This window comes from Larimichthys crocea, chromosome X, assembly GCF_000972845.2.
Source record: "Larimichthys crocea isolate SSNF chromosome X, L_crocea_2.0, whole genome shotgun sequence".
NCBI classification, from domain to species: Eukaryota; Metazoa; Chordata; class Actinopteri; family Sciaenidae; genus Larimichthys; species Larimichthys crocea.
Genome location: NC_040020.1, coordinates 24,110,084 through 24,122,375, shown reverse-complemented (window position 1 = coordinate 24,122,375; position 12,292 = coordinate 24,110,084). Strand labels below are relative to the sequence as shown.

At 38.4% G+C, this 12,292-nt stretch overlaps 1 protein-coding gene across 1 annotated transcript; it reads left to right on the top strand.

Annotated features, from left to right (window-relative positions):
• Positions 1-5,506: 5,506 nt before the first annotated feature.
• On the top strand, positions 5,507-7,975 carry LOC104933356 (beta-1,3-galactosyltransferase 2). The gene is made up of 2 exons (XM_027282639.1): positions 5,507-5,517; positions 5,668-7,975. Exons 1-2 carry the CDS (start codon positions 5,507-5,509, stop codon positions 6,776-6,778), a joined length of 1,122 nt encoding a protein of 373 aa, XP_027138440.1. The 3' UTR covers positions 6,779-7,975.
• Positions 7,976-12,292: the final 4,317 nt, after the last annotated feature.

Here is a 12,292-nt window from a genome sequence, read left to right as displayed (position 1 = left end):
ATGTACTCCCCAGAGATCTAAATTTGCAGCTGAAAATACAACAGAACAAACAAGCTTAGGTCAAAGCCAGGACATGGTAGGGAAGTCAGAACATGTTAAGGACTAAAGGACTAAACTCTTGTTGATTTTGGTCTTTTCATTTGTTGACAATGATAAAACATGTACAATGTCATATGTCTTATAGTGTGAGGGTAAGTGTAAACCAACAGTGACGTCACCCATTAGTTAACAACCACTTTGAAGTCTTGAGTTTGGTGTTTTTGCCGTTGCCATCTTGATTTTTGAAGCCAGACCATATTTGGATAGGAGCGTGGAGCTGGTGGGTGATGTACTGTGAGTTTGACTGCACTTGGTTTTGATCTGTTTTCAAGCAGGAAAAAATGGCCTGCCTGGTCACAAGCACCACACTTTAAGGCACATCCTGCTTTATTGTCTATTTTCTCTGGGACCATAGTTTGCATGATGAACACTGGACTAAAACTTTTAGTCACTGACCCATAAAGCCATGAGCAAAGTGAGGTTGTAGGAGCCATATGTTCTTTTGTATTTATTTTGTATTTTATCCCTCCTGAACACTAGGGGTGGTATGGTATAGGTCGAGTTCGAAAATACGCTATTTAGTACAGCTCATTAGCCACAGGTGGGCAAAAGGTTTTTGACTGTGGACTTGGAGGATGTACGCGGGTTTGTTTAAAAGGACACTTTTGGTTTGGAAAGCTTGTGGAAAATTGCAAAGTGTGCAATAAATGGATTTTCAGTTAAAGTCATCAGTTTCTCCGGGTCACATGTCTAACAGTCAACAAAATTAGCAATCAGTAGCAGCTGAAAATAGGACTTAGCCACTACAGAGGTAATAAACCAAGTGAGAAGTAGTTTTATTTTCCCATGAAACTCAATACAGTCTTAACTTATTGTTGCAGCCAATGGATCCAATACAGGGAGTACTGGATGGCTGGCCATTAGAAAGAATACAGGTTTAAGACACATCTGTGTTGGCTTGACTTCACACACCTAGAAGCTCTGTCCACTAATTATTTAATGTCAATATCCTTTAACACATGCACATTCGCACAACTAAAAAAAAATTGCACCGAAGGTTTTATATCAGTTTGCAAGTGCAATTGACCTGGGCAGGACGGTCACTCCATTGTCAGTCATAGGAGTTAGACTTAGATTAGCTGTGCTAATTTATGTTCTGTTAATGTTTTTAATGTTTTAACCTTCCAGAGCATCAAGCTTCAATCTCAAAAGGCCTGTATTAAAAATAAATAGAAAGTCTATGTTGTTTTTGTTATGGAATTTTCTATCCTTAGGTTACTTGAGGTCACGTGTGAGCCTTGTGGTCCTCGGCAGTATTAATTGTTTGTCTTTGACTAGGTGCAAAGATGTATAGTAACGAAGTGGAACCACTTAAGTACTGTACTTAAGTACTAAAATGCAGTATCTGTACTTTTTTGGAGTATTATTTTTTTCCATAACTTCCATTTTTACTGCACTAGATATTTTTGATGAATTTAATACTTTTACTCTGATACATAACAGTCCCGGTCTCACATATCAACCTCGCTCATGCGCCGTACGTCATACACCTGACACTCAGGCGCGCTCTCTCTCACCTGCTCCCCCCGCCCCCTTGCTCTCGCATTTATTCAGACGCATTCACAGACCATGGGAAATCATAGAACTCATACAACATAGAACCATGAACATTGTAACACTGTAACATTAGAAGTTGTGCCTTAATAAATATTTGAAATAATATAAACAACAGTACGTGTACTTTTACTTGTACTTTTACTTTCAGCACTTGAGTAGCATTTTTTTTACATACTTCTACTTGCAATACTTAAGTACAAAACATTTTGAATACTTTAGTACTTTCACTTAAGTATGGTATTTAAAGAACACTTCAACTTCTACTCAAGTCAGTTTTTTGAAATAGCACTTGTACTTCTACTCCACTCCTTTACTCCAGTACTTTATACATCTCTGACTAGGTGCCACCATATCTCAACACTGTGGTGGCCAGGGTCGAAGAGACCTGTTGCTGCCTTCCTAGACATAATAGATAGCTAACTGTTGATGTTCCATTAGCATGAACAGACAACAGTGTCTCCAGACTAGAATGTGTTGAAGGTGAATACGAACATGGGTAAATGCATTCCCTTTGACTATTTTGGGCGTAAAGTATTTGTGGTGTAATCTATGAGGGTGTGACCACCAGCATGAGTTCATCAGAATGTGAGACCGACTCAAGCACTTCAGGTGTACTTTGAGAGTGTCTCTAGTTCTCCTTGGCCAAGCGTCAATAAATATTACAGCATAAGACATCAGAGGCTCCTGAACACTTTCTTCCCTCCTGACTTCACCATTGACCTTTGATTTCAGCAATTTCTCCACAACAGGTTTTAACTGCAACCAACTGTGATGACACCATTATGGCACCACATTGGTAATGTTGATGGGCTCCTTGTCATTGGACCATCCAGTGTTGCTGAATGATTTTCCAGATCCTTTTTTTGCAACTTTATTTTTAAAGAGCAACACATTTATGGACTTATTCAGATCACCAGGAAAAGACTAGACATATATGTAAAAATTATGTGGTGTTGTGGTTGCACAAATAGCTCACCTAGTAGACTGGTAGAGTCCTTTGCTGCATGTCACCACCCTCTCCCTACCCTGGATTTTCTGTCCATCTCTGTGGATGTCACTATAATTCATTCTTATGTATGCTGCACAGCTCTTCTTCATTATTATGTAAAACTTTTGTTCTTGAAGGGGCATGCTTGCTCTCAGTATGCCAAAACAAGACAAGATAAGACAGACCACTGAACTGCTATTCTACTTTTGGAGACTATGGGAACCACAAGGAAACCTACATTCTGAGATCGCAGTGTTCTAGTGAGGTACTATGAGCTCTTTAGGATATGATGATGCCTGAAGAGACCCAGTGCAAGAGTAAAATGAAAATTGTGATCCTCCTTTAAAAGACTAATTAAACACCCATAAAACATATCATGACTTAGCATTAATTTGTTTTTGAGAAACTTGTAATGTTAAGAATGTAATGTGGTTTTCTGCAATTCCTTTCGCAAGAAAAACACATTCTGTTGGGGCCTCAAGTGGTTATGACACACCATATAATTACAACAGCCCAAGACCAATTCCAGCTGTGGCTGCATATCATAGCCTCTCTCTGTACTTAAAGCCTGTTTGTATCTCACCTCTCACTACTAAGTAAAGGGAAATGACAAAAATAATCTGAAAGACTCAAATCACTTTATCTACAGTTTGTTCATGTGCACCAGTGCTTTAAAATGTAAAAACATTCAGGAGAAAAGTGTGCAGCGGAAGAAGGTAAAAAGCAGGTTCTGTTACAGAGGAATGGGACCAGCTGACTGTGACAGCTTCCCCATCACAAATTTTATTTGCAAATGTGACTGCATCTGCCAGAGCATATAAACCCTGTGGTTGTAAATGAGTGTGGTTACTTATTATTAATCATTTACTTACTGTTGTTTCATGTTTCTGCTCTGCTTCCTGTCAGTTATATGGCACCTAAAAATTAGCATTGTTGCAACTGCAAGGATTTGTCGCTTTTCAGACCCTCTTAGCAACTTTATTCCTAAAAAGAGACTAGACAAAATTTATCGACTTATTCAGACCGATCAGGTGTAATGCCAAGTAGGTTTTCTCTTAGATGAAAATGTAAAGAAGATAAAAATCAAATACTAACACGTCAAGAAGCATAAGCATATATTAGAAACATATGTGGCACTGGCTACATTCAGCAATATCACAGCCATCAGGAGCAATTTGGGGTTCAGTATCTTGCTCAAGGACATTTCGACTGGACCGGGAGAGTTGGGAATCCAACCAGCAACCCTCCAACAACTCCCACCTAGTAGTACCTAAGGAAAGGGTACTTAAGGGAATGAAGTTATGAGATAATTTTTTGCCAATTAATTAGCGAACGAAATAATCTGAGGACTTTTAGTGACTTTTGTGCTTGCTACTTTCATTCATGAGTTGACAATGCTGCAAAAAAGATCACATGTCTAACAGGAGACAATCTCTCAAACACATGACTCCTTACCTTTTCTTTTTTTAGTACGTGTCATTTCTCTAAGCATTCCACCCAGTAGTTACTGAAAGAATAGAAGTTGTATTTTGACAACAATATAGCCATGCACCATAAATTGGATTTATTAGCAAACAGCAAAAAGCTTTTAATTCTCCTCCTTTACCACCAACAAGTTGAGCAAATAAGAGAAGAATTAAAATATTAAACTAAATGTATTTAACTCCTGCAGCGGTATTTTTTTTATCTTGGCACATATTATCCGGCTGAATCAGGATCTTTCCCACCCACATTAACCCTCAATGATGTAACTTTTTATGCATAGGTTGTTTGCCTTGCTAACAAAGGATCCTGAACAACCAGTTTGACCGTTTTTGCGTTTCCCTCTTATCCCGGTGCAAACAGCAATAAACATGAAATATAAAATATAAGTAAAGATGTAAAAATATAAAATATAAGTAAAGATGTACAAATATAAAGTAAAATATCGATATAAAAATATATACAAGCTAAAAGACATCCGAGAATAGAAAAGACAGTGGCAAGTCTGGAGATATAAATAGTATAAATATGGCGGAATTGGAATAAACAGTATAAACAGAATTATCTGTAAGAATATAAATATGGCAGTATGGACAGCATTTACAGTATAAACAGGTCTATAAAAATGAAAAATGTACACAGTGCAAATTCAAACACAGTTCAAGTATTAAATTTCCATGGGTATAATCAATGCAGTTTATCTATGTGACTGCAGCTAACAATAAAAGATAATAAGAGGGTGACTTCTTTAAGTGTTGTTTAATTTGACCAACAGTCTCAAACTCAAAATATACAGTTTATTGTAATGCCAAACATAGTGGCGAATTCTGACAAATTATTGAAAATGTATAACTAGCTGCTGATTTTCTGTGGATCAGCTAATTGGTTTATTGGCTATTCATTGCAGCTCCTAAATGCTCTAGTCACTTTAATGAAGTTCTAAGGTCTAAGTATGTGCTGCGCATCTGTATTTTACAAAAACATAGCAGTGATTAGGCTTGTGTCCTAATACCTACGACCAAATCCCACCACTCAACGTTAATATTTAGCAGTTAATTTTTCATGTTGACTTATTTCGTCTCTTTGTCCTCTGATGACCTTTCATAGTTTAAGTCAAATGTTATTTGTGGAAAACTCTTCATCTTTGTGATGCATGTTTTGTTACAATCTAAGATAGATGATGAGATGAGCATTAATTAAATTAATTTATAACAGCTACAGTATAAGCAGACTGATAGATATAAGTCCCAATGATGATATGTTCTATATCAGCTCTTATGGAAAGGTCCATGTACTGTTGTCAGAGCTAACTGTGTATAATGATGTCATAAAACCCTCTGCGTCACTGATGGGACCCCAGAGAGTAAAAAAAAAAAAAGGATGGGACAGAGGTGATCCGGTGATACAGACTAAAAAAAATTGTAGTCCATGGCAAACTGACTGGCTGACACTGTAACATAATTATAATTCATTTTTGCATTCCCCAAAAGGTTTTCACCAGTTTTAACATTGCCTTTTTATTTTTATTTATCTTTTTATAGACAACTTGTGGAGAGCCTGTTTCGTCAAAAGAAACCTGTATATCAGGTCTGGTTCCAGTTCCTGCTCCTGACGTGTCTAGTGCTGGTCGTCTTGTGTTACACTCTCTTCAACGGCTCTCTGCCATGGGAGAGTTTTCCACTCAGTGAGCACTACAGGAGTTTTGTAAATCAGACCAATCTGTCTCATCTACCTCCTGCTTATCGTGTTCATCCAAAGCACAAAGCTAAACTAATTGAAACAACAAAAAGCCCTACTGTACCACCTACAGTTATACAGTACCACCAAGCCTATGCACCCAATTACCACTTTATTATGGATAATACAGAGGTGTGCAAGAACAAGACCCCTTTCCTGGTTCTGGTGGTTCCAGTGGCACCAAATAACGTGGCAGCTCGGGACGCCATCCGGCAGACATGGGCCAAAAACAGTCCGGTTCAGGGTGAGATAGTGCTTACTCTTTTCATGCTGGGCTCTTCTGGAGGACCTGATGTTGAGCAGGTGCAGGAGAAGCTCAAACTGGAGAATCTGCAGCACCATGACCTGATTCAGAGCAACTTCATGGACACTTACCTGAATCTGACTATCAAAACTATGGTGATCATGGACTGGCTAGCCACACACTGCCCTACAGCGGCGTATGCCATGAAGGTTGACTCAGACATGTTCCTGAACATTGACAATTTAGTGATCATGCTAAAAAAGCCAGGCATCCCCAAGCTGAATTACCTGACAGGCATGCTTATGTGGGATAGACCAGTTTTGCGTTCAAAGAGCTCCAAATGGTACGTTTCTGAGGAGTTGTTCCCAGACCCCACGTACCCGACCTACACTCTCGGCATGGGATATATCTTTTCCAATGATCTTCCAGGGAAATTTGTGAATGTCTCAAAATCAATCACACCCTTTAACATAGAGGATGCTTATATTGGAATGTGCATGAAAAAACTAGGACTTGCACCCACATCACCACCAGATCCCTCGCAGTTCAAGGCCTATAACTCAAGATATAATCGCTGTGAATACTCCAAGATCATCACCTACATTCTTGGGTCTTCAGAAGAGTTGGTGAAATATTGGACAGACTTAAAGAAGCCTGGACCACCTTGTTAGGACAATAACAGCTACAGGTGCACTTAGAAATCACTTCAACTTTTTTACTTGTGTGTATTGTATCTACGGTATCTGGGTTGCCAATAAATTAAATGAAGGGAATGTTTATTTGTCCAAACAGGTGAATGAGTGGAATTAAATGTGGTGTAGAGCAATGTTTCGATGAGCAGATCATTGTATTGTTTGTATCTTGGTTGCATCTGAAAATTGTACAAAGGCCAAAGATTTTTGAGTCATGAAGAGAATCTTAAAATATGCCACTATATACATAAGTTATTGCAGTTACTGCCCGCTACTACCCCTACTACTATACGGGTAGTGAAGTGATTTCTTCCTTATAAGTTTTTTTTTTTTTTTTTTTTTTTCAATTTTCCAGTCATGTTGTACATGTAAACATTCTTGTTCTGGAATCTTGAATTAGGTTTGTAGCATTTGTACGTGTATGTAAATGCACCCAAGACCCCACTTGATAAGGTAAACCAGCAAACTGAAGCCATATATTTGTATCTTCTTTTTTTCTTTTGCACAGACTGAGAATTTGTCTCAGATTTCTTACATTAGAGTCATGCTGGGAAGACTGCATGTCATTATATAATGAACAAAAATATAAATGCAGCAATTATGTTGATATGAAAGAGCTTAGACTTTTCTGTAAATACAGTCCATGTTCATGAACATTCCTTTGCCAAGATAATGATAGGTGTGCTATATCAAATTTAGTGAAGTTTAGTTTAGGGATTAGGTGGGCTATAGATGGACAGTACATGGGAATGTGTGAATGACATGTCACTGCTGTGGGTAACCCTCAGTCAATATTGTTCCTCGTTCAGTGTTGTCAGAAGAATCTGGAACATCCACAAGGTCTCTCTCTTCACCTCTATGAACACCCAAAGCCTTTTAACAAAGTGTGAAGGACTCCAATGTCTCAGGGGATAACTACTATATTAATGAATAAACAAGGAATTTGGAGGTTTTTATTCTGCTGGTATATGAGGTTGGGATGAGAACTGGGATTAATATTTCGCTTTTTTAAAATGTATTTGTGTGTATTTAAAACTACTTGGGGTCGCCAATAAATGAAATGAAGGAAATGTTTATTTCTTTATTAGTTATGTTTAGGTTTTTATTCTGCTGCTATATGAGGTTGGGATGAGAACTCTACCAAGATTTGACAAACTAAATAAACTCAGATCATTTTACGGACTCAAGTCTTTCTGAGTCGCTCACTAAACAGATCCAGACCTTACAAGTCATTTGAGTCAGTATGTCCATACACTGAAAAAATGGAAGAAGGAGGGTATGGGGTGCCGTTTGTAAAGCGTCTCACTCTGAAAATAACAGCAACATTTTGTCACATTTAGCTAAAAACAATGTTTAAAAAACTGGTTTGAATTTGTGAGAGTCACTTTTTTGCACATTTAGAACAATATTTGTGAACTTAGAGATATTTTAAATATTTGAATCCAAATTTTAAATGTAAAATCTAAATGCTAAATCTAAATCTAAATGCTAAATATAAATCTAAATGTTAAATCTAAATCTAAATGTTAAATCTAAATCTAAATATAAATGTCAAAGCCACTATAGCCAGCCCCCTTGTGACTGGCTATAGTGGCTACAGGTCATAAGTCCTGCACCCTTCATAAAAGTGACACTAAAAACTCAAAGTACTCTTCAAATAAAGTTTCTCCAAACGTGTTTGTTCATCTAGGTAGTTATTATCACGATAATCCATGTCCAAGAGTCCATTTCCCCGGATAAGATGGGTTTTATTCGTTATTTGCCACTATAAACACGCTCTGACCTCCTCGAGCTTTTATTTTGGCACTTCCGGTTACCGGCATTTGAATTTGCATTTTAGCTAAATATTTAGTTTCACCCGAAACATTTAGCTTCAACATTTAGATTTAGATTTAGATTTAACATTTAGATATATATTTAACATTTAGCTTCAACATTTAGATTTAGATTTAACATTTAGATTTATATTTAACATTTAGCTTCAACATTTAGATTTAGATTTAGATTTAACATTTATATTTAACATTTAGATTTAACATTTAGATTTATATTTATATTTAACATTTAGATATAGATTTAACATTTAGATTTATATTTAACATTTAGATTTATATTTAACATTTAGATTTATATTTAACATTTAGATTTATATTTAACATTTAGATTTAAATTTAACATTTAGATTTAGATTTAACATTTAGATTTAGATTTAACATTTAGATTTAGATTTAACATTTAGATTTAACATTTAGATTTATATTTAACATTTAGATTTAGATTTAGCATTTAGCATTTAGATTTTACATTTAACATTTGGATTTAAATATTTAAAATATTCACAAATATTGTTCTAAATGTGCAAAAAGGTGACTCTCAATTCAAACATTGTTTTTAGCTAAATGTGACAAAATGTTGCTGTTATTTTCAGAGCGAGACACTTTACAAACGGCACCCCATAGGAGGGTTGTTCAATTTACAAGTATACATTTTGTATAGACTACAGTGAATGTGTTCATCTGCGTCACACCCAGTAGTCCCATCTACTATATAAAGTGCGCGCGGATAACATTCCCCTAATTCAAAACCTCTTCTCACCTGAGAACTTATCTCACGTCAGAGCTTTCGCTAGCTTAACTGTTCACCAGACGGATCTTTGCTAGCTTCCGTCACCGGACGCTAGTGTTGTGCTCTGGCTTCTGCCTTGTCCGTTCATACCAGACCGGACCGGTAAGTATTCTTTTCCGACCCCTCCACGGCGGAATTCCTCTCGGCTCCCCTCCACGGACGCTCGAGTCGGTCGAGCTAAGCTAGCACACCAGCTACCCCCTCGACCCCACGCTAGCACACCAGCTAGCCATGACCCTTTTCTCCACTAGCACTCCAGTTTGGCGACGAAATGGAGACCACTAAAAATCCTCACACCAGAGGAGACTCTCGGTTCTGTTGCTGCGGGAATAAAATTTCAGGGAGGGACACCCATCCGGTGTTCAGTACCTGCCTGGGGGTTGACCACGCCAGGTTAGCCCTCGAAATTCCCGGGTCCTGTGGACACTTCAAAGTGTTCACGGTCAAGAGCCTCAGACGCAGGCTAGCCCGCCAAGCGAGCCTCAGACGCAGGCTAGCCCGCCAAGCTAGCCTCGCGGACCGTGAGCCGTTTCTCCCCACCGCTGACCTAGGCGCAGCCACGGAGGAAGATGAGGTCATGGCCGGGGAAGTTCCGGAGACTGGCTACGACTGGGCCACCCAGTGCGAGCAGCTCCGCGCTCCCCCGTTTCCAGAGGAAGACGTGCTGGAAATTGGCCTCACAGAGGATGACGATGACGCCTCGTTTCTCATATCAGAGGACGAGGAGGAAGACGACACCTTCGTGGCCCCAGCCCTGGCTGAAAAGCCGATGCTGCCCGAGTCTACCAATGCGGAGGAAGGCGGGGTGAGCTCTCCAGCTCCCTCCCTCCATGTGGACCTGCTCAGCACGTGCAAACGAAGCTGGAGGTCCCCTGGCCGGTTGTAGTAGCGGAGCCCACCCGGTCCAACCACGAAGGCAAGCGGCTCTGTAGTAGTGGTGAGTATTACTGTGCAGTTGCTTGTTGGGTTACTGGATCTGTTTAAACAAGACTGAATGGATTTCTCAGCATGATGATGAGGATATTTTTTATATATTTTAAAAAAATGAGTAAAGATAGTTACTGCAAGATTTATTGATTTCTGATTTAGACTGCATTGGCGGACCCTAATAAAGTCATGAGATTGTGGCAGTGTAAAGGGTGTTCAGTTGCTGTGCAAAGTAGGTCTCAATTACTTCATCATTATAAACTCAAACACCCACAATTTGGACACACTGCAAGTCATCCATGCACATATTCTAAATGTCCCTGTACATTTAAGACATGGAATGCTTTAATCATACATCAAAGTAGAGTGCATTCCACACAAGATTGTCAGACACCAAAGGAGTCGTCTATTTTCAGCTGTCACTTATGTTCATGCAAAAATTTTGCTAATGAAAGGGAGTTCTTTGTTCATAACACACATCTGAAGAGAAAATGTTTGTTGCATGTTTGTTGGCTGTAGTTTTCAAACCAGTATTTATGAAACTTTTAAATCTCATAAGAGTCGCCAGCACACACCTCACACATTAGCTGATTTCTTACCAGGTATCGTAAAAACAACTACAATAGCATCTCCACCATTAGATGATTTGTTTTCTGATAGCCAGGGCGAGGAGTGTGTGGTGCAGGAAGTTTCTGATTCTTCACAGGAGCAACACAGCATGCTTCCAAGTGCAATTGAGCAGCATCTTGGAGCAGCCTTACTAAAGTTGGAATATTTAGTCCATGTGCCAGGTACAGTAATTGATTATTTTTTTACAAGAACTTTACCACTTGTTAACCACAGCATCAGTCACACCATCTAAAAGTGTTGTAACTGATATTCTTAAGCATCACAACCTACAAGTTGATGACTCTGTAGTTACAGAAATCACCAAAGCAGTATGCTCAGCCAACCCTGTTCCAAAAGCAATTGAAAAAGGTGGGCCTCTTAGTACTTCATATCAACGTAAACAATTTTATAAGGAAAAATTCTGTGTTGTTGAACCAGTTACTTACATACTCGACCATAAAAAGAAACACACCTTGCAGTATGTTCCACTGTTCAAATCATTGCAACAAATTTTAAATAATAAGGCCATTCTTGATAAGGTAATTGAAAATCATAGAGGACAGCAGGATATTGAACTTGACCCATCTGTTGAATTCAGGTCCCCTGAATTTCCCTCCACATTCAGACTGTATTTTTGTGTGTGCTGTGTTGTCCATGGGAGTTTCTCTGAAATCTGTCTATTATAGGTCATATTGTATTGCATGTCATACTGATTCTTGTGGGACACATCCTAGGTTTTTTTTTTTTTTTTCAGGTTGAACTTGAAGCTAGTACAGATAGATTTGATCAGATGGTGGTCAGGCAAATTACAAAATTAAAGTGAAGGGAAAACACTATGGGAAACACTGGTCATACTATGAGTAAATTGAAAATGAGAAAGCTAACATCATATTGCATCAATTATTGTGCTGACACAAAAAATACTGTGTTTAACATAAAACAATAGGCATTAATTTTTTTTCCTCTTTGTCATTTTCTTTACAGACTGAAACATAGAAGCATGAATACCCCGTCATGGTCAGGCTGTGTGCTGTGTAAATGCACTGTCAAAAAAGCCCAAGTACTGAAGAACAGACTTTACCAGTGAACTCGCTATCCAGGCTCTCCAGCTTGATGGAGCTTGAAGACATACTGTATGCATTATTTCAACTCTTCCAGTTATTGGACTTTTCTTTTGGGTGGGTGGGAGGCTTTTTTTTTCCTTTTCTCCCTTTTTTTAAATATAATGACAATGCAGTTTCCCCCCACTTTTAGAGTTTGGGGTGATTTTTGTTTACCATGAACACTGATAATTGGAAACAAGACCCTATAATTGTTTCAGTGTTTCACATT